General features: G+C 37.3%; 1 protein-coding gene across 1 annotated transcript in view; it reads right to left on the bottom strand.

Annotated features, from left to right (window-relative positions):
• LOC5576206 (D-beta-hydroxybutyrate dehydrogenase, mitochondrial) overlaps positions 1–23,538 on the bottom strand; it is a 375,927-nt gene that overhangs the window by 33,736 nt on the left and 318,653 nt on the right. Inside the window, exon 4 of the mRNA XM_021853088.1 lies at positions 21,064–21,267. Coding sequence (XP_021708780.1) covers positions 21,064–21,267 — 204 coding nt within the window. The remainder of the gene's footprint in view (positions 1–21,063; positions 21,268–23,538) is intronic.

Here is a 23,538-nt window from a genome sequence, read left to right as displayed (position 1 = left end):
GGTGCCTGTTGCACTTATTCAGAATTTTATTATTTCTTCGTCAATACTATTTTTGCGTAGTTTAACTGTTTTGGAAAGCACGGTGGCAGTAATATCTCAGGACCGTCTAGGGATATTATTTTATGGGAATTGATCCCAGACACTTTCACATGGTATATGCTTCCCCTAACAATGATCTCAGTCAGACCCTACTGTGGCAAACAAAATGTTTGCTAGCGCGCTGTTCCATTCTCTCCCCCCGTCGGAGGTTTATTATGCCGCAGTCGTGCAAAAGTTTATAGTGGTGCAAAGTATGCATGGTGCTTGTTGCGTTTTCTACTGCCAATTGCGGTTCAACTTTTCAGCTCAAGGTTAATGAAAAATAATGATTTTCGTCTCTCTTGTTGTGGAGCGAATATAGCATCCAGTGGATGAAATTTTTAATAAATAAATAAATTGGCTTCGTCTAGGAGTTTCATGCTCAAGCAATGGATGTAAGCTTATCCATGTTTCAAGAATTCATTTATATAATTGTTATCACTCTATAGAATCGAAACATTTTCAAAATTTTATTTTGGATCCTCTACAGATCTTTTTTTCCTGGTATTACAACAGTAAGTCCTTATTGGTATGGCATATTACATGGCCGGCTTAAAATTTTGTTCGAAGATCAGAAGCTTAAGACATAGTTCCGATTTTCTGGTTATAATTTAATTTTTATTATTTTATTTTATAGCTTCACATATTTGTTAGGTTTGCTTTGACTGCTTTGGAACCTCTCTCATCGTGATAACATGTCTACTTGAATGTTTCAAATAAAGTGCTTTTGGTTTACGTGGGAATATTATAAGTGAAATTTTTGAAACAAGTATGAAGAAAATATCCATTTTTTTGCAATCTACTACAGATGATACGCAGGCTTCGTCCTTTGGCGGAGAGGCCTGTGTCCGCAATCAAAGATTTTTGACATCCCTGAGGTAACTCAGGAAAGTCAGGTGTGAAAGTATTGTATAATATTGGTCTCAAAATGCTGCCTTGAGCAACACCAGCTCTTACGAGAAGTCTTTCAAACTTCGAGATTGATAATAAACCTGCAGTGTACGATTTGACAGATTACTTTGGATTTTTCTATGTCTAGAAGAGCAAGACCAGTAAAATAGCCTTCAGATTTGTTGGAACGAATCCAATTTGTCACAAGTAAAAATTGATGAGCGGTCGAATGTCCATGGCGGAATCCGAACTGTTCATCGGCAAAAATTGAAATTTCGTTGATGTGGACCATAATTCTCTTCAAATTGACCTCTTCAGAAAGTTTACTGATGGAGGAGAGCAAGCTGATTGGACTATAGTTAGAAGATTCTGCAGGATTTTTTTGTCCGGTTTCAAAATTGATACATAGTACACTGTTTAGTCACATTTTCTCAAATCTTGTCACTTAAATACCTACTTTTTGCTATAGTAATCACTGCTGTTCGCCCTGTTTCAAACAACATGCGAGATTTTGTTTCAAGTATGAAGATTGTCTTAAACATCCATCTCCTAAAACGTAAAAAACCGGACCTACTCGCCGGTCAAGTCCGCAAACAAGACCGTGGATGTTCCGTTCATCCAAACGTTCGCCGGACCCTTTTTCCACGAATGTTTTCCGTAAATTCAATCACCCATCGCGTACTTTTCCATGGAGCCCTATCTGCCAGTAAGCGACGACGGCCAAGAGGGCAAAAAGTTACTCCGTCCATCGTTGTCCTCATCTTAATTTGACTTTTAAAAGCTTAAACTCATTTCGCATCCCTCAGCCAGTATGAGTCATGATTTTTTTTTTTTTTTTTTTTGCGTGGGACCTTGCCCTTTCCTCTGCCGATGATGGAAGGAAAAAATTTCAAGCGTTCAAATAGAAACGGTTTGGCGTCGCAGCTTCAGCTTTATGGCCGATGTCGAGTGTGGGGCGAGTTGAAAGAAAATCAGGTCCATAATAACATTAGTGTAAAGCTTTTACCACCCTCTCGGGGAGGGCGGGAGCATCGTAGCAAAAAATGAAAACCCCGATTAATCCTAAAGGTGATGGGTCCGCCGTATTCGATATTCATGGCCCAATCATCTAAATTCATAACGGATCTTACCTAAAAGCTCAAAATGTTGCAACACTTGTATTGAAAATTGAATTTTCTCTTGGCTTGACAGACTCTCGGTGCAGTTATGCCTCCTACGAAAACTTCAAGAGATATGGGCGTAGCCAGGAAGAAGCGGAAGGATGCTGTTTTTTTTCAGGATCTATTTCGAGTTTATTCAGAAAGTTTCTAGTGATTCCTTCAGGTATTTCACTGCAATGTCTATCAGAATTCAACCAGAAAACTTTCCTCGGATTTATCAGTTTTTTTCCGGAAATTTCTTATGATTTTGATAATCTTATGCAAACACTTTTTCTCAAAATTTGTATATCAATTTTCTTCTAAAATACGTATATCAATGATGCAGTGTAACAATTGTACGTCCAGTATCAACTACTGTTCTTATTCTTCTTGGCGTTACGTCCTCAATTGGACAGAGCTTGCTTTTCAGTTTAGTGTTCTTATAAGCACTACCTCAGCTTATAACTGAGAGCTTTCTTTACCAAAGTTGCCATTTTTGCATTCGTATATCGTGTAGCAGGTACGCCCAGGGTAGTTACGAAAATTTACATAACAAAAAGATGCTATACCGACCGGGAATCGAACCCAGACACCTTCAGTATGGCTTTGCTTTGTAGCAACGGACTCTGACCACTCGGCTAAGGAAGGGCCCATCAACCAATTTACTGTTATTTGCTTGATTTAGGGTGGTTGAATATATTGCCGTTTTCAAGCATTTAGTAGCATGGCATGTTATGAGAAACAATGTCTGTTTGATTTTGGCAACACATTAACCCGTTAACGCCCAAGGTATCTCACAATTTGAATTCAGCTCCGTTTTTGTTATTCATAGTCGTATTCCCATATATTAAACCTTATTTCACCAAAAAATATCAAGCCTATGGTGGGGATCCAAAAAAATTCTTGAAAGTGTGTCGTCCATATCTAGTTGTTCTATAAGTTTATTTTCAAGATTAATCAAACATATTTTCTTGCTCTTCGACCCATCACAATGTAAACAAGTTGAAAAAACTGCAGGTGAGGGGTAATTCATAAATTACGTCCCGTACAGAAGAGAAAGGAGGGGGTTACAAAAAAAAGTGACTACCCATATAAAAATTGAAATCCATACAAAAAGTGTGATATAGAGGAAAATTGAGGAGGATGAATATGTCAAAACTTTGCGTGACGTAATTCATGGACGTACCCTGATAAAGAAATTGCAACATAAAGAATAAAAATTTCAGAGGCGAAAGATGCATGCCAGAACTAAATCATTTAGTGACTTCAATTCAATTTTCTGCTCTACCACGTAAGTAAGATACAGACATACATACATTTCCATACATGTACATGTACAATTATGCACACATGCACGCTTTATACCAAAAACAAAATTAAATCTTACGTCAAATATTTTGATAATAAAAAAAAACCTTCAGATGTATCACAATAGTCTTCAGAACGATTCTATAAAACTTGCCAGCTGATAATGAAAACATAACAATCAAAATATTTTGCCTGGGTCAAGTTATTAGTATACAATGTGGCTCGGATCTGACAGCTATCGAAATATATATTTGGCAATATCAGAATTTCGTTAGTGCTAATCAAAAGTTAGTCCTTCAGTCTATTGACAGTCAAATATTGCACTCCAACTATTACATGCTTTACAGGCGTGAATATTTGAAGTCAACATTATTCGTCTATAACGTTGAAGTTACTGGATCACTGATGCATATGGTCTTATCCACCGATAGAACCGAATCCACGCGGTCCAAGATTTTTGACACTAGAACGGGCCAGAATACGGGGAGCATACAGAAGCGTGCCCGCTCGGATGTCACAATTCTTGGACCGAGTGAGTTCAGCAAGGGAGGCTCTGTACTGCAACCATACAACCAAACAATGGTGAAGGCGTAATTTATTTTCTCGAACATTAGTTTTATGAATTTAGTAGAATTTTCTGATTAAATTGGCAACAATGCACTGCAGAAGCGCGTAGTAAATAACTGCTTGCAAACAATATCTTTCAAGCGCATTTATTACCTGTAATTTTGCGAATAATTAATTTTACTTTTCCACGTTAAGGTTAGGTTGGAGGCTATTCAATTTTACTCTCATTTGACAGCCGCCATTCACTCTTGGAGTTCAGTTCATGGATGGGTAAGTCAACTTTTTTTTCGTTCTTCATTCCATTCAAAAGATCATCTTTTTCATTCGACGGCTAGAAAACATGTATTTTCTTCTTTTAGCCTTCAATAAATGGTGTCAAGGCCGGGTCATTTGGCCGAATGCCATTTGGCCGAATGCCGTTTGGCCGAACGCCATTTGGCCGAAAGGGTCATTTGGCCGAACGCCATTTGGCCGAATGCCGTTTGGCCGAAATTGAAAACGAAAGTGAACTACAGTTAGGATGGATTTATGATGAATTCCAAAGAACTTATTCACTTTATTCATAAAAAAAGGGTAAATCATCATTGATATACATAAGCTTTTTAGTGTTACCGTCGATGGGGGTGACAATGGGTCCAGGGGGTGAGATTGGGTCAAAACGGAAAACAATGAAAATGGGGGTGAGATTGGGTCAAGCAAGAATGATAGTAAATTAAATTGCAAGACCACTTTTTGACATTTTACGGAGCCGGGTGTTCTCATTCCTCATTAAGATGTGTTTATGCTTTCTAAATACAGCATCTCTGAAACATCAAACAAGTCTACTTGAGGATTCCGTGCATCGAATAACAATGCAACGAATTTTGACAACTTCTCAAACCAGCAACTGCGTTTCGTGCGCAGCAACATTAAACATTTTTATTATTTATTAGTGTTTTCATATTACAGAAACATCTCACCAAAGTACGAATGAGTTGGATCTCTGAAATACCGGTACTGTGAAGTCAAAATCTGCCTGAAATATATTGATCGAGGAATGTCGCACCGAAATATAACTATTTGCGAAGGTTTAAAATAATCACTGTTTTAGTACGCCTCTGGGAAAACTGAATAGGCTTTATGGCAATGGGGATGAGACTTTGAAGATTTGAGGGAAACAAACAAGAAAATTTATGTAAACTTGACGATAAATGTTGGGTCTCATATATTTTCTCATAGCTTTTCAATTGTTTTGTACAATCGTTCTTTTAAGTGAGTTTATCATACTTGTGAAATATCTTAGATATCTTTTCGTCTTGTTTGCATCGTATTTTATCAATATTTTTCAGCTGTGAATAGGTTTGCAATCATATTCTCAAAAATAAGTTATTTCAATAATAGTGACCCAATGTCACCCCCTCTATGGGGTGAGATTGGATCATTTTTCATTCACTTGTAGTGCCGCTGTGAATAAATATTTTTTCCATGATTTTTTGAACAGTTGTTAATGTACCATTAAAGTACATACCCACCAAATTTGAAGATTATTGGAGCTAAATTGCGATAGTTATTCAATAAACAAATCGTACATTTGCCTTTTTGACCCATTGTCACCCCCAACGACGGTAGTTGAAGAAACATTCAGTGCTGAAAGAAGAACATCCTAAATGTAAGCAGTACAGTGCGCATCGTACCTTCGTGCTGTGCGTACACGAATTCTCTCTGCTCTTGGAAGTTTTCTTAAAAACTACCTAAAGCAATAAAACAGTACTTTTCAGTGCTACAAAAACAGTACTTTTCAGTGCTAAAATTAAAAACGGTACTTTTCAGTGCTACTAAAACAGTACTTTTCAGTACTATTTTTTCTACTATTGATCCCTTTACGATCCTTGTTTGGACCCGTGCCTTCGATTTTTCGTTGGACCCGTTGGCGAAAGCTAGCGGTGGTAATCCTTCTTGGACACCGTCTTGGGAAAAAACCTTTCGAAGGTCACGTCTTCTTTCGTTTATTAATGAAACATGGTATCAACAACAAACAAAAGGAAGGGTGAATCTCTGAATTCACTACTTCCTTCCAAAAAAGTGGGTTTTAAAACTGTCACTACACGTGGCAAGAATGGAAGAAAGGACGCTTCCCCGGAATGCGAACTTTCTTCCAAGGGTGAAATGAATAATTGTATCGAAATGAGCTCTAGACAAATTTTCCGAACACCAAATCGAAGCAGCCTCTAGCCCAGGCTCTTTGATTCAAGTGAGGAAGCAAAGAGTGCCGCCTATCGTGGTCAGTTATTCCGAATTTGGGGGATTTAGGCAGGAGATCTTGAACTCCATTAGGGGAATCAAGGTTTCCTTCCAAATCGCAAAGAAAGGAGACTGTCGCGTTTTGCCGGAAACTCTTAAAGATCGTGAGCTTCTTCTCAGACATCTTGAAGAGAAGAAGCACAAATTTTTTACTTATGACGACAAAACTGAACGTTTGTTCAAAGTTGTCTTGAAAGGTCTCTCAAGTAACTATAAATCACCTGAAGAGATCAAAAATGGAATAAATGATTTACTTGGATTTTCCCCAGTCCAAGTAATCATTATGAAAAAGAGAACCCAATCTGGCATTGTTCGGAAAGGGCTTTCTCAAGAATTTTATTTAGTTCACTTTAACAAAAAAGAACTAAATAATATTAAAGCTTTAGAAAAAGCAAAACTTTTGTTTGATGTCCGTGTGACATGGGAACATTTCCAGAAACCTGGAGGAAATTACCAGAACCCCACTCAGTGCCGTCGGTGCCAAAAGTGGGGTCATGGTACAAAAAATTGTCGCATGGATGCTAAATGCATGATTTGCGGAGGTTCTTCTCACGCCAAAGACGTCTGTCCAGTGAAGGAAGATACCACCAAATTCATATGTTGTAATTGCGGGGCTAATCATAAGTCCAATTTTTGGAATTGTCCTTCACGCAAAAAGGTCATTGAGGCTCGTGCCAGGCAGATGAAAGATAATATCCGTTACGATAACGGTCGTTTCCGGAATTTGCCTGGTAGAGTATCGAACAATGCTCATTTTTCAGTTAACGATCGCTTGATCATGAATCATACCCATCAGGAAGATCATAATCATACTCATTCACAAACTAATTTTAATCCGTCGGGTAGCCGTTCGAATCTTTCTATTTCGAATGTATCTACCCACGGTAAATCCTTTGCCGATATCGTAGCAGGAAATTCGAACTCCTTCCCTGTTCGATCCATGGGTACCCATTCTACTTGTTTCAAATCAAATGGAAAAAACCCTACCGCCACAGGTAACTCCGCTTCTTCGTCTACCGGAAATTCCAATGGGAAACCACATGACATGTCTGCCTCTGATTTTAATTTTCTAACTGAACAATTGAATCTAATGATTGATGCAATGTTCAAAGCCACCACTATGACTGAAGCAGTCCAAGTAGGTGTAAAATTTACAAATCAAATTGTTATTGGATTACGTTTTTCTAATGGATCCAAATAATAATTTAAATATTTTAAATTGGAATGCTCGTTCTCTGAATGGTAAAGAGGACGAGCTGTTTAATTTTCTTACGGTTAATAACGTGCATATAGCAGTTATTACCGAAACTTATTTAAAACCTGGATTTAAACTCAAAAGAGATCCTAACTTTTTTGTTTATCGTAATGATCGACTTGATGGGGCATGTGGGGGAGTTGCAATCATCATTCATAGGCGTATAAAACATCAACTGTTTTCATCATTTGAAACTAAAGTTTTTGAAACTTTAGGTGTTTCTGTTGAAACACAGTTTGGTAAATATACTTTCATAGCTGCCTATTTGCCTTTTCAATGCTCTGGGCAGCAAGTTAATTTGCTCCAAACTGACTTGCGTAAATTGACTCGCAATAAGTCAAATTTTTTTGTCATTGGTGACTTTAATGCCAAACATCGGTCATGGAATAATTTTCCTCTTCTAGAAATCCATCTACGATTGATTTGGTCTTAACCGACTCTAGTCATCTTTGTAGCCAACTGATTACTCATGCTGATTTTGATTCTGATCATGTCCCTGTTACATTTCAAATATCCCAAGAAGCGATTCTCAATCCTATCAGCTCCACTTTAAATTATTTACGAGCCGACTGGAAGATATATAAAACGTATGTTGACTCCAATCTTGATGTTAACATTTCTTTAGAAACTAAACTTGATATTGACAATGCTCTTGAAACTTTAACAAATTCCATTGTTGAAGCCCGGAGCATTGCAATTCCAAAATGTGAAGTAAAATTTGAATCCGTGATTATAGACGATGATCTTAAACTCTTGATCCGTCTTAAAAACGTGAGGAGAAGGCAATTTCAACGCACTCGCGATCCTGCTATGAAAATTATATGGCAGGATTTGCAGAAAGAAATCAAGAAACGTTTTGCTCAATTAAGAAACAAAAATTTTGAAAATAAAATTTCTCAATTGGACCCTGGCTCTAAGCCCTTTTGGAAATTATCGAAAATCTTGAAAAAACCTCAGAAGCCAATACCGGCATTGAAAGAGGAAAACAAATTATTACTAACTAATTGCGAAAAAGCTCAAAAACTTGCTATGCAGTTTGATAGTGCGCACAATTTTAATTTAGGACTTACTAGTCCAATTGAAAATGAAGTTACTCAGGAGTTCGAAAATATTCTCAATCAAGAGAACGTTTTCGAAAATGCCTGGGAGACTGATTTGGAAGAAGTGAGAACTATTATTAAAAAATTCAAAAACATGAAAGCTCCTGGCGATGATGGAATTTTCTACATCCTCATCAAGAAACTTCCAGAAAGTAGCTTATCATTTTTAGTTGATATATTTAACAAATGTTTTCAATTAGCATATTTTCCTGACAAATGGAAAAATGCTAAGGTTGTTCCAATTTTAAAACCAGACAAAAATCCTGCAGAAGCTTCTAGCTATCGTCCAATCAGTTTGCTTTCCTCCATCAGTAAACTTTTTGAAAAGATTATTTTGAACAGAATGATGGCCCACATCAACGAAAATTCAATTTTTGCCAATGAACATTTCGGATTCCGCCATGGACATTCGACCACTCATCAACTTTTACGTGTAACAAATTTGATCCGTTCCAACAAATCTGAAGGCTATTCTACTGGTCTTGCTCTTCTAGACATAGAAAAAGCATTCGACAGTGTTTGGCATGAAGGTTTGATTGTAAAATTAAAAAACTTTAATTTTCCAACATACATTGTTAGAATAATTCAAAGTTATCTGTCAAATCGTACACTTCAGGTTAATTATCAGAACTCCAGATCTGAAAGACTTCCTGTAAGAGCTGGTGTTCCTCAAGGCAGCATTTTGGGACCAATATTATACAATATTTTCACATCTGACTTACCTGAGTCTCAGGGATGTCAAAAATCTTTGTTTGCGGATGACACAGGCCTCTCCGCCAAAGGACGAAGCCTGCGTGTCATCTGTAGTCGATTGCAAAAAAGTTTGGATATATTTTCTTCATACTTGCAAAAATGGAAGATTTCTCCTAATGCTTCCAAAACTCAACTAATAATATTCCCACATAAACCAAAAGCTCTTTATTTGAAACCTTCAAGTAGACATGTTGTCACGATGAGAGGGGTTCCAATAAATTGGTCAGATGAAGTTTAGTATCCGGCAAATATCTTCAGTTCAACGATACCAATTGATCAGGGGACACATGAAACTTTGAAAGCATCCTGACCTTCCAGTGGCCATCGGATTGTTCCCCGGGGGAACCGATGAAGTGGACATTTTGCAATTCAACATCTCGAACACAAATATCTCAGGATCTAGATATTTTAGCAAGATGGTGTCTTCGGCAAAGTTGTTCAGTAGGTCAAAGACTAACATGTGATAGGCCGCTTGTTTCGGAATTCTGCCACCAGTTGGCGCTAATGAGCATGTAATTTTTCAAACACAGATATCTCAGGATCCTGACTACCTAGAAAGGTGCGGTCTTCGACAAAGTTGTTTAGTAGGTCATGATTTTTTAGAAAGATGGTGTTTTCGGCATAGTTGTTCAGTAGTTCAAGGACTAATATGTGGTGATTTATTTAATTTGGAATTCTTTCACCAGATGGTGCTAGTGAGCATGACATATTTTTTACTCAGATATCCCAGGACCCGATTGCCTATAAAGTTGACGTCTTCGAAAAAAGTGTTAAGTAGGTCAAGGTTTAGCATGTGAGAGGCCACCCAACTAGAAATTCTACCACCAAATGGTGGTAATAAGCATGCTGTATATTAATCGCAGCTATCTCATATTATAGCAAGATGGTGTCTTCGGCAAAACTGTTTAGTAAATCAAGCACTAAACAAAACGGTTCTAGTGATCATGCAATTTTTTGAACGCAGATATCTTTGGATCCTGATTCCTAAAGAAATATCCTGAGATATTCTCATTACTAAGACATAACATTTTCGACAAAGTTGTTCATTAGATGAAAGCCTAAATGCGAATGACCTCATGTTTTAAAATTCATCCAACAGGTGGAGCTAGTGAGCATGCAGATTTATGATTGCTAATATCTGAGGATCCCGGTCACATCGAAAGATGAAATTTTCAATTAAATGGTTCAGTAAATCAAGTACAAACATGTGATGGGCCACATTTGGTTTTGAATTCTTCCACTAGAAGGTGCTACTGAGTATGCTATATTTTCAACTCAAATATCCAGGATCGTGATTGCAAAATCATGAAAATGACTTCTTCAACAAATTTGTTTATTCTGTCCAAGGCTAAAGTATGTTGTAATAATCCGTTTGATTCGAAATTATCCCATCAAACATGAAAATTCCATAAATAAAAACTTCAGAATCTAAATTACAGTCAAACTTCCAGTCGATATTTAAGAGATCATCGACTCATGGAAATATCGAGTCATGGAACAGATATTCTTTGGAAAGCTGATTGAAGGGAGCATCATAATAACCATGATTTTCGTTTTTGTTTCAAGTATGGTTTCATAAGTCGATATCGAGCTATGGAACATCGACTTATGGAGGTTTGGCTGTATTTAGTAAAATGGCGTCTTCTGTTCTCTTTACAAACTAGGTTGGATATTTCTTGAAACAAATATAATTCAACTACTTCCTGGCTTCTGTTAACTTTTTAACCCTAAGAAATCTCGGCTGAACTGTGTTTGGTAAGGAATTATATTTATTTTCCTTTCTTTATCAGCTGTACAGTTCGGACTCGATTATCCGGAGACTCGATTATCCGGGATTCGATTATCCGGAATTTTATAATCGATTATCCGAAACTTCTTTTTTGATGTTCTTGCTTTTTAATTTTAATGCATAAATCTGAGATAATTTGGTATTGCAATATACAATATGAATGGTTCAGCAGTTTTGAACCTATTTAAGAAAATGGGGGTTTGAAAAAGTGGTTTTATGTGTATGCTGATCAAAAATTTTATTTTCTTGTAAACTCCCCTACTGTTCCTAGAAATAATATCTGGCTACGCCACCGCATCATATAAATAAAACAACAAAAAAAAAAAAAAAACAAAATATTTAAGTTCTTTTGTCGAAGATTTTATTTTTTTCTTAGTAATTCGATTATCCGGAGGATTCGATTATCCGAAGTTAAAAAAAAAATCGATACTCCGGATAATCGAGTCCGACTGGTACAACAATATTTAAAAAAAACCGTTCTCATATTCACTTTTGACATTGTTTTTTTAGTAGAATTACTTTCCGAATATACGACACTGAAGACGTTCTTACAATTGAGATTGAAATACGCTTCAAGGGATGCAAACTCTAGTGGCATTAAATTGTACAGTACTGAATTCGTCTTTCATTAATTTTTAGGTATTTTACAACACTACTTAAAGTTCAAGATTGTCAAAAAAGTAAGGTTTATCCACAGAAGTTGTTTACATAGATATGCGTGAATAGGCCTATTCACATGACGTTCCAAAACAGCTGATCAAGAAGCTCTTTGACAGTTCTTCTATGAAAATGACAGCCTCGTGCATGCACCGGTCCTCCATCAAGGGATTGCTAAGAGTATCTGTTTCTGTTGCTTCTTATAAATCGATAGCGGAGCTCACCCATCAACAAAGTAGCCGGTGCAAATGTGGGGAAATGAACCACGAAACACAAATTCAACGCATTATCTGCGTTTCATTCTGAAGAAACTTTGAGGTGATGTTTTGGAGGTTATTTGGCAATTTGGAGGTTACAATCACCTCCAAACACTAGCGATTTTGCGGTGGGATGTTGACGTTTGATCACGAATAAGGAGGCATAGCTCAAGCTGTCAAATTCCATAGTGAAAAAATAGGACGTCATCCCTCTGACCTCCACCGCTGTAAACAAATACATAGACGGACCTGTCACATGAAAAGGCCTATACTGGAATCAAAAAACTGTCAAACCGCGATTTGAGCAATAGGCCTTTTCACGAGATGTTCCAAATCAACTGATTCGGAAGGTGTTTGACAGTCTTGTATGGAAATGACAGTCCCGTGTATACACCGATAGAAACAAATGGAAACACGGACCTGTCTCATGTAAAGGCTTATCTAATGGGCGGCAGAAAGCTGTTACACAAAAACGAAGATTTTTTGTATGGAGTGTCGAGGTAATGTCAGGCGTGCAACGGTCTATAGTCATTGCCTGTGTTGTTTATAAATTGATTCAAAATGCTCTGAGTGCATCCCTAGTACAATCATATTCTAAAAAATCGGGATCCTGAGATATTCATTCGTGATTGAAATATTGTTTATTCACTAGCGCCATCTGATAGCACGGTTAGATGGCCTATAATATATTAATGCATGACCTACTGAACAACTTTGTCCAAGACCGCATCTTTCTAGGTAGTCAGGACCCTGAGATATCTGTGTTTGAAAAATTACATGCTCACTAGCGCCAACTGGTGGCAGAATTCAGAAACAAATGGCCTATCACATGTTAGTCTTTGACCTACTGAACAACTTTGGCGAAGACACCATCTTGCTAAAATATCTAGATCCTGAGATATTTGTGTTCGAGATGTTGCATTGCAAAATGTCCACTTCATCGGTTCCCCCGGGGAACAATCCGATAGCCACTGGAAGGTTAGGATGTTTTCAAAGTTTCATTTGTGCACTGACCAATTGGTACCGTTGAACTGGAGATATTTGTCGAAGACATCAATATTCTATCTTGCACAGTTTTTGATTTATAATCAACTCCGCGTGTACTCAGTACACGATGCGACCGCTCGTGTGACGGGCCCGGTAAAAAAAAAAGTTACACGAGCGGTCGCACTGGTGTACTGAGTACACACGTAAAAACTTAGTTTAAAAACACGATGTTTTCGAATACTTATCATTGATTTTTTCGAAAAATTTCTTCTGTACAAGCAAAAAGAAGAGTAGATCTTGGAAAAGGACCAACACCCGGATCAATTTTAAGAGAATTTCAACATGTTTTTCAGCTTTTCGTAAAGTGCGTGTACTCAGTACACTAGGGCGACCGACGGTAGGTTAAATATATTGTAAGTGGTCAATCCACCACCCACAGCGCTCGCATCGTTTTTGTTCGCATTTGACGTTTACACACTACCGCCATCTGTTCGCCCATCGGCTAAACAGACCGATTTTAGCATTGGGCGTTCATGCCCAGACAACCAGAAGTCGCATAACAGTTTACGAACAAAGTCGTTTATTTATACAAATTGCATCACACCCGCATTACATGGTGGATGAAATCGTTGGATTGATGGGTTTCCTCGCATAAAACGTTATTTTCTGAGTTCATATGTACATTTTGTTTTGTCCCGTATACTCGTACAAAGTAAGTCGGATCAATCCGTAGCAGCTGTCAACTGAACTTTGTTATCACAAATTAAGTCGCATAAGAGTACAAATTGATTCGCAATAAAATCGATACACTCGCATTGCATGCTATTTTTCATCATTTAAAAATGCACATATATCGCCTCCACTTTTGTACGTATAAGGCCTTTTCGCACCATCTTATACGTGAAACTTTCCACATATAAGCATCGCATAACGCAAAAGATGATTTCGTTATACGTACATTCTGGTTGTCTGGGTGGTCTCTCGACTATAATTTTGATTCGTTCTAAGTGTTACGTCTGTTTGTCTGTGGTTCTGACATCATCAAGTCTTGGCTTTTTCTTTTCACAACGGAGAAACAGTGTGCTTCTTTGACGTAAGTGTTCATCGAGTCGTTTATTGCTATACGCAAGCAACGGTGCAGTGTTCAGTTCTTATGTTGTAATCTTAATCTTGAAGGAGAATGACATCTCACCTAAGTTTACCCTTGAGCTAAAAATATGTGTTTTGAATAAAACGTATCATAAGCATTAATTCCAATAACTATGAAAAATATTTCTCTCTTGCAAGAACAGCCTATGATCAAAAGAAGGAAAAATCTCTGATGAAAATTTAAGCAAGTGTAATGCATATAATCATTTTATCAGTACAACTACAAAGAACTGCCGATGATTTATAGAAGGAAAAATTCTCAATTAAACTATAAGCTAAACTATTGCCGATAGTAATGGAACCAGTATAACTAAGAATAGCCTATGTTTAAAAGAAGGAAAACAATCTGATGAAATTATTACATCGTTGGTAATCCAGTGGCGAATCAATCATCACCTCAGAGTCTTGACGCGAAGTGTGGAGTTCACAGCTTCGTCCTGAATTATAGGGTCGATGTTATCACTCTCTTGGAGCTCATATAGTGGCAAACATGACGTCCCATCACATCATAAAAATCAACAAATTAACTAGCTTATCAGTTATTGGGTCACACTTATGAATCCTACACATCAGCGTTGTAGCCATTAATTTTTTTTGTTCATGATTCGGCCAAACGGCATTCGGCTAAATGACCCTTTCAGCCAAATGGCATTCGGCCAAACGGCATTCGGCCAAACGGCATTCGGCCAAACGGCATTCGGCCAAACGGCATTCGGCCAAACGGCGTTCGGCCAAATGGCCGAACACCTTATTATGCGAATCCTCCAGATAAAGCCGATTTTAATGTGTTATGTTTAATGATATATCACAGTGCTCCCCTCATCGTTATTATCAGTTTAAAATCTCCATCAAATCTGTGCTCACCACTCGTTTTCTATAGATAAGATGCATGTCTGTGCAAAGTTTTAAAAAATCGTAGGTTCCGTTTTATAGTTACGCCCTTTTGATTGTATAAGTCCACAAATTCAAAGAAAATTTGAGATATTTGAATGAGTTTTCATTGGCCGTGATTATCAGAAGAAATATACCGTCTTAATTTGGTTCAAAGTTGGTTTGTTTAATTATTTGTATCTTCTGGGTGAAGTTTTGAATGAGAAGATAGACGAAATTAGCAGTTACGCCCGTTTTTGAGGTGTAACCATTATAAATACTCATGTTAAATAGAAAAATTAAAGTTCGGCATTTTAATACCATAAGGCAAATTCAAATGTTTTCAATGACACGTTGCACTTACTTATCGCCAATGAATTTCCTCAGTAATTATTTTTTCAAACGCTCAAGCACTGTAAGCTATTACGGAGCCTTTTTTGCATTATTATTATTATGATTCATAAAATATTGTTATATCCCATCTAGCTACCCCTCGACTAAACTTCAATTGCTGAGCAATGCACTCTTTTGGCAAAACTATGGCACTGTATACTACTGTCAACACTTTTGTGATCGTTTGTAGCAACATTACTACATTTAGAATTTTCACAAATCTACTATTTTATTTTTGGGTTTACGGTCTTTTCGATTACACAAATACATAAGAGTCCTGGATAAACACAACAGTGAAAGTATTGTATGAAACAATTGACCCATTTTCAAAGCAAAATCGTGAAGAGAAAGCTTCAATAATTGAAATGCGCTAAAGAAAAGTAAGAAATATCCTTTATAATTTGGTTTCATTGTTTTTAAAATCGATACAGTTGCAGTAGTTCAAAAGCTTAAAACTCATCAAGTAGCCTACGTTGGGTGCATGAATTTTCTAAATCGTTAGTATCATTGAAGGCTCTAAATGCGGGAAATGCAGCGGGAAATAGAACATTTTTCTACAGTAATTTTGAGTTGCCCTTAGCAACAGGTGTTTTGCAATTTTCAAGGCTTTTTGCTTACAGCAGCGATGGGCGTGAGTTTCACTGGCTTCGCTGACTGTGATTGGCTTTGCTTGGCTACTGAAGAGTGAATTCCGGATTTTTTCCCAACCCTGCTTACTAAAACTACCTTCAATGATCCATTCTATTTAATATTAGAGATTTAATAGTTACACATCCAAAAGGGCGTAAATTCATTTTTTTTATATACTCATTCAAAATTCTACCCAGAAGTTACAACTAACTATATAAACCAAATTTGAATGAAATTATAACGGTACATTTGTTCTAATAATAACGGCCAATGGAAACCTATTTAAATATCTCAGGTTTCATTTTAATTTGTGAACTTATACAATCAAAAGAGCGTAACATCAAAACGGGCCCTGCGATTTTTTAAAAACTTTGCCCAGACATGCATCTTATCTATATAAAATAACTGGTGAGCACAGATTCGATGAAGATTTTTTTTTTCTGATAATAACGGTCAGGGGAGCACCGTGGATATGTTATATGGTGAAATACATCAAGACAGTGCATGAACTCCCCTGAGAGGATAAGTCAATTAGGGGGGCTGGGGGCAAGAAGGACACCGTAAGATATATAGGTTCAAATCATGGTTGATTAGCACAATTTTTGAAGATTATTCCAGTGTAGGGGCAAGCTCACCTCTTGTACCAAATGATGTTATTGTTAGATATCAAAAATATAAGAAACACATGATGATTTGAGATTTTTGAAAATGTCCCGTCTTATGAGGTTTATAAACGAGGCATTGGGCAAGAGTACCACTCGTATGGGGCAAGAAGACCTCCAGAGCAAAATGCCACAAATTTTGTATGTTATCCCCGCCTCAACGATAAATTCTAGAGTTAGTAAAAATAAAAACTGAGGGATAAAAGTTGATTTGTAGTTAAAAAGTAATTTTACGAAATTAATTTAGTTCTCATCTTATTTGACTGTAACAATAATAGTAAAAAATATCAGAAACCATTTTGAATGTCCAAGATGGTTTATTTTAATTTTATTTAGTAGGAAACATTGGAATAAAAGTTCATTTGATTTTATATGAGAAAATTGCGGTGTCCCTCTTGCCCCATAAGACATACTGGTTTTATATATGTAAAACTTAATGTCAAAAGGACTTTTTCGAAAAAAAAATTCCTCACAGATATATTAAATAATTGAAAATCATCAGTACTGTGCGGAAAAATCAATATGTTTTGTATTTATTGGTTTTCAAACCTAGTTTTCCAGTCTTTCATTCTTATAATATTTCGCACTTTTCGCGTTAGTGAGTTAAAGACATTTTTCGTTTTTTTTTGTATTGAACATTTTTAACTGAATTATTTGCACAAACCTCTATTAGTACTCAATTTATTCTTATCCTGCGTTAAACATCAAAAAATTGATTTGAACTACGTGAAATTAGAGGTGGCACTTTTGCCCCGGGTGTCCCTCTTGCCCCATGTCCCCCTACCCCGGGAAGGTGAATCAATTTCCTCAAGAGGGTAAAGAATGAGGTGGAATGAGGAATGAGGAATGAGATGTAAGGAATAAGGAGTGAGAAATGAGGAGTGAAGAATGAGAAATGAGGAGCGAGGAATTAGTATTGAGATATGAGGAACGAAGTATGAGCAGTGACAAGTGAGAAATGTTGAATAAGGAATGAAGAACAAGAAATGAGAAGTGAGGAATGATATATGGGGAGTACGGAATGAAGAATTAGAAGTGAGAAATGAGGAGTGAGAAGTGAGGAATGAGAAATGGAGAGTAAGTAATAAATAAAGAGAAGTGAGGAATGAGTGTAGAGAATGAGGAATAAGGAGTGATAAGTAAAGAGTGTGATATGAAGAGTGAGACATGAGATGTAGTACAGAGGAATGAAGAGGATAAGTTAGGAATTAGAAATGAGGTGTGAGAAGTGAGAAATGAGGCATGAAGAGTGAGGAGTGAGGTATGAGGCGTGAGGAATGAGGAGTGAGGAGTGACGAATAAGGAATGCAGAATGAGGAGTGAGGAATGAGGAGTTAGGAATAAGAAATGTGAAGTAACGAATGAGAAGTGAGAAGTGAGGAATGAAGAGTGAGGTGTGTGGAATGAGCAAAGATTAGTGAGCAGTAGAAAATAAGGAATGAGGAGTGAAAAGTGAGATTTGAGGCTTGAGGAGTAAAGGATGAGGAATGATGATAATGAGGAGTGAGGAACGAATAGTGTGGAGTAGGAAGTTAGAAATGAGAAATAAGGAGTGAGAAGTAAGGAATGTGAAATGAGCAGTGAAGAGAGGAATAGTGGTGAGGAATGTGGAATGTGGAGTAAGGAATGAGGAATTAGAAGTGAAGAGTGAGCAATTACTAACAAGAATTTAGGAATGTGGAATGAGAAGTGAGGAATTAGGAGTGAGAAATAAGAAATAAGAAAAGAGGAGCGAGGAATGAGAAGTGAGAAGTTAGGCATGAGGAACGATAAATGAGGAGTAAGGAATGAGAAGTAAATAATGAGGACTAAGAAGTGAGGAATGATGAATGAGGAGTGAGGAGAGAGCAAGAATAGTGAGAAATGAGCAAAGAGGAGTGAGGAATGAGGAGTAATAAATGAGGAATAAAGAGTGAGGAGCGAGAAATGAGGAGTGAGAAAAGAGTAGTAAGGAATAAGGAATGATGATGATGAGGAGTGAGGAATGAAGAACGAGGAATGAGGAGTGAGGAATGATGTATGAGGCATGAGATAAGAGTGAGAAATCTGGAATGAGGAGTGAGGAATGATGATGATGATGATGATTATGATGATGATAATGTTGGAACAAAGTGTTCTCCCATTTTTGGAATATATGTATGATATATTTAGTTTGAAAAATCTCAGGGACAACCAAGGAATGAATGAAAGATTATCTGAATTTATTTGTTCATAGAAACCTAATAGAAGAAACGATCTTATTATTATAAAGTAGATCAGTAGGAGAATGTAGGGATTGAGAGGGGTATTCGAGAAGATATAAACTAAGCAGAGGGGCATATAGGGTAGGTGTACCAGTTATGGCCATAGTTGTTCCCTATTTCGCCATACGTGATATATTGAATGCCTTTACATTTTGAAAAATCTTTTGCGTTCTAGCAGTAAAATAAAGCATAAATCTTGATGTTAAAACATTCAAAAAGATTAAAAATGTAAAAGTTATCCAAATTTTGCATATGGCCAAATAGTGAACCACTATGGCCATGACTGGTACACTTTCCCCAGTTTCAGTAACAAGGAAGAATTAACCTTTAAAAGCCCGAGACGAACATTGAATTTTTAAATGACCACAATTTGGAGACTAGTAGATCAATAAATTTGAAATAAATTTTGAAGTAAATGCGGTTAGTTGATCTTACAATCTTTGGGTGAGACATCCCCCCTGACCCCTCCCCCTTCTTTTGGCAACGGAAAAAGCGTTGACAGGAGGGGTCTAAAATTGGTTTCACACGGTTATCTTAACATCCAAATGAGCTACAAGGTTGATGCCTTCGGCAAAGTTATTCAACAGATCAAGGACTATCTGACAATAAAAAAGTGACAAATGTTATTCAATCATCTGTATCTCAAGATCCTTATTAGCTGGAAGGTTGGTGACTTCGGCAAAGCTGTTCAGCAGATCAAGGGCTATCTGGCGGTGAAGAGTTTAGCAATCAGTAAGGATGGTCTACCATCCTTATAAGGAAGATATGGGAGATTGGATTTTCAAACTGTTTTGAATTTAAATCGCCCTAATAAGGGCATTTGCCTCCCCTCCTGACGGAATTCCTCGCTACGCCCTTGCCCAACGATAGTCCAAGAAAGGTCATCTTGTCTTATTCTTTCAACCGATTTTACCACCAGGGAGAGATTTTTTTTCTTACACACCGAAAAATTTCGTCCAACCAGCGGGGGATGCCCCGGAAAGACGAAAACAATTTTCCATCTTTCGCTCGTTCTCGCTCGAAAATTAAGAAATATAGAGCAATGTCTCAATTTTTCAGCGTTTAACCTAGCGGTAGTGGACTGGAGTGAAATAAAAAAAAAAAGAACGACTGTTAAAGATTGGCGCCCAAGCGGGTTGCTGCTGCTGGTGGTGGTCGCCTACGCACTTCGGTTATAGTTGTGGTGGCGAAAATGTCTTCATTTATTGAGCGAGCGAACAAACGATGGTAAATGACAATGGAGAAATGTACTCCCAGAAGTATGTGGGAAATCTGACGATGCAAGCGAGTGGGTGGACAGGCCGAGTGGAATGCGGACCCCCTGCAACGGAATCGATTGGGAAGGCTTGGATGTGTTGAAGGTTTAGCATTTTATCAAATTATTTGAGCATGCATATAAGACTGCAGTTTATTTTAGAATTGGTCTACTATCTGCGTCGTGGCAAGTGGGAGAACAAAACAATTAGGGATCATGCACAAATTACATCACGCTCCAAGGAGGGAGGGGGTCAAGCCAAGCGTGACAAGCCTTACAAAATTTTGGAAGGACTCATACAAAAAAACGTGACAAAGGGGGGGGGAGGTGGTCGAAAAAGTCGAAATTCAGCGTGACATAATTTGTGTACCATTCCCTAGCATTCCTTGGAGTGAAATAAACGAATTCGTGTTTTTTTCCTAATTACAACCTATAGGCTGCAACCTATTTGAATCTAGATTGCATTTAAAATGTGCGAATTTTCAATGTTTCCAAAACAATAAGTAATTTCTAAAGAGTTCCTTTAAGCTGCTCAGGGTTTCAGAGATCTTTTGTACCACAAGTACCAAGATGTTCTCAGGAATTTCTAAAGGTTTTTTAGATTCCTCGGGGTATCCAAAATGTTTCCAGTGATTCGCAGTGCTTTCTAAACAGCATTTTCAAGATTCCCAAGTGTTTACAAGTTAGTGAGTTTTTAAGAGGTATGGAATACGCTGAGAATTCTTTAAAACAGGACACAGCTTTCCATAAAAAAATCGTTTTCAGAACCGAATTTCATCGCCCACTCAAACAAAACTCACCTGCACTTCCGAGGTCACATCCAACTGTATCGGCTTCAACCGCCCGGAAGACATCGCCTTCAGCATGCCGGCTTCGGAGCTATCGTCCAGCGTTTTGAAACCGGCGAATACCGTAAATCCCAAATCATCGAGCCGTCTAGCCAAGGCCCGGGCCAGTGGCGATTCGCATCCGGTGATCAGCACTCCTTTGCCCAGTGGGGAGACCTATCGAGTGGAGAAACAGAGGGAGAGGGGATGGCTTTAGCAAAGCATGGAAAAATCTGTGTTTGGGTTTTGTCGTAAAATGCGAACTGAAAAGGGTTCCGTATAGGCATTATCGTTGGCAATCGAACCCCTCGTCGTTCAATTGTTTGCTATGCCAATTCGAATGCGACGCACTATGGGGTATTCGGAGAATCTATTTGACCAAAAGTCATGTGTTTTGCATATGACACCTAAGGGGTGACGTATATTATGGACGTTTCCTAATCAGTTGCAGTATAATGACTTATAATCAGTTTTCGCTTTTTCAAGTTTTTGTTAACGTAGCATCCCAAGTAACAATTCCAATGCTTTTTGATCATAGATGTTATTTATGGAGGTTTCATTAGAGGTGCATAAAGTCCTGACAGATTTAATGAAGTATTGAAAAATGCTGAACGGTCTTTTCCGTAGAAAACAGTTGAAGCAGCTGTGAATGTCTAATAAAACCTATACTTAAAACCTCATCTTGCTTGTCACTCAAATACGTCGATAAAACTCCTAAGACTGCACTGAGTCATGTTGAAGTCTTCTTCAATCTCAATCTTCTTCTTTCCGGGAAATGGATTATTCCGGGAAATGATTTTCCGGGAAATGGGTCATTCCGGGAAATGTCTTTCCGGGAAATGGGGTATCCGGGAATCCATGACTCAGAAAAAAATATTTTGATAGAAATGTTTCCATTACAAACTTCTTTTCTGAAACAGCTGTGAGTTTTTTTGCAATCAAAATTTTCGACGTAAGATTTTGATTTATTTTTGGTACCAATGTGCATAGTTGTACATGTATGGTTATTAGCCTGGGACACGATTATATGAAAAATATAGCATCGGATTGCTTTGAGGGCTTCTATATTGTTGTTCATCGTAAAAATACCTATGAAGATCTGTGTTATTTTTTTATAGAGGTCAATGTGCGACTTCTGGCGATTTTCCTTTGCAAAAGTGACTTTTCTCATAGTAAATCGCATACAAACTTTGAACGTCTGGCGCTAAAATATAGTTTCACCGATCGAGCTGAATTTTTTTAATCCAGAAAGTGGACTGTAGCGAGCATCTGAATTTTGTCCACACTTATGGTTATGTATGTACCTTACACTGGAATCTTAATTATTAATGTTTCAATTTCTTCATCAGAATACGTTCATAAATTACATCACGCAAAATTTTGTCATATTCATCCTCCTATCATTTTCTATATATCACACTCTTTGAATGGATTTAAATTTTAAATGGTTATTCTCGTTTCCCTGAAACCCCCTCCCTTCTCCTGTGTACGTAAAGTAAATTAATTTATGAACGACCCTTTAACTGCAGTTTTTAAACTTCTCTACATTGTGATGGGTCGAATAGTCGAATAGCATTGCAAAATATTTGATAAATCTTTAAAATAATCTTATAGAACCACTAGATATGAACGACACACATTCAATAATTTGTTTGTACCCCCGCCATGGACTTGATTTTTTTTTGTTTTTCTGAAATAAGGTTAGATTTATGGGAATACAACTTTGAATAACAAATACGGATCTGACTTCTAATTGTGAGATACCTTGTGCATTAACGAGTTGATTAACCTCACAATGCCTGTATCAGAGATACACAATCTAGACCATTTTAATGGAAATATTAATTATTTTCTCTAAGCATATTTAATGTTTTGAATAAAAATCTGATTTATTCAATAGCCTGCATCCTCTATAGCACTAATTGAACCATACGGGCAAGGAAAACATAATTATAAGTGTAAACTGAGCAGAAGAGATAATCATTTTGTTTCGTATATTCTGAAACATCCTAATTTGAGGATAACTTTACCACCCTATTTGAATTGATTATTTTTGATTTTCATTCAAACCGTTTACTCAACACTAACACACATGAGAGAATGAATATGAAACGCACAGAACTGAAACAAAATGAGAAGGTGTAGGGTCAAATGGTCCAAAATGCCACTTTAAGGATTTGTGTCGTTTTCTCCTAATGAGATCCTCATTTTAACGCCATTCGAAGTTCTAACAGTAATTTTACAATATTTGCTAACTACCATCATGGAAACATTTCCCAAATTTGAATTTTAACTTAAACCATGCAAAAAAATTGGTTGAAAAATGAGGGTGGTTCAAAATGACAGAATGGATGGGGTACAATGCCATTTAGTGTGGAGAACTGGCAGTCAGCAATCAAGTTTCTACATGAGTTTGCTCTGTGGTATGGAAACGCTTATTCCTTAATG

Source organism: Aedes aegypti, chromosome 3 (genome assembly GCF_002204515.2).
Source record: "Aedes aegypti strain LVP_AGWG chromosome 3, AaegL5.0 Primary Assembly, whole genome shotgun sequence".
Taxonomy (NCBI): domain Eukaryota; kingdom Metazoa; phylum Arthropoda; class Insecta; order Diptera; family Culicidae; genus Aedes; species Aedes aegypti.
Note: the sequence above shows the minus strand (reverse complement) of the source record. Positions and strands in the feature narration are given on the sequence as shown.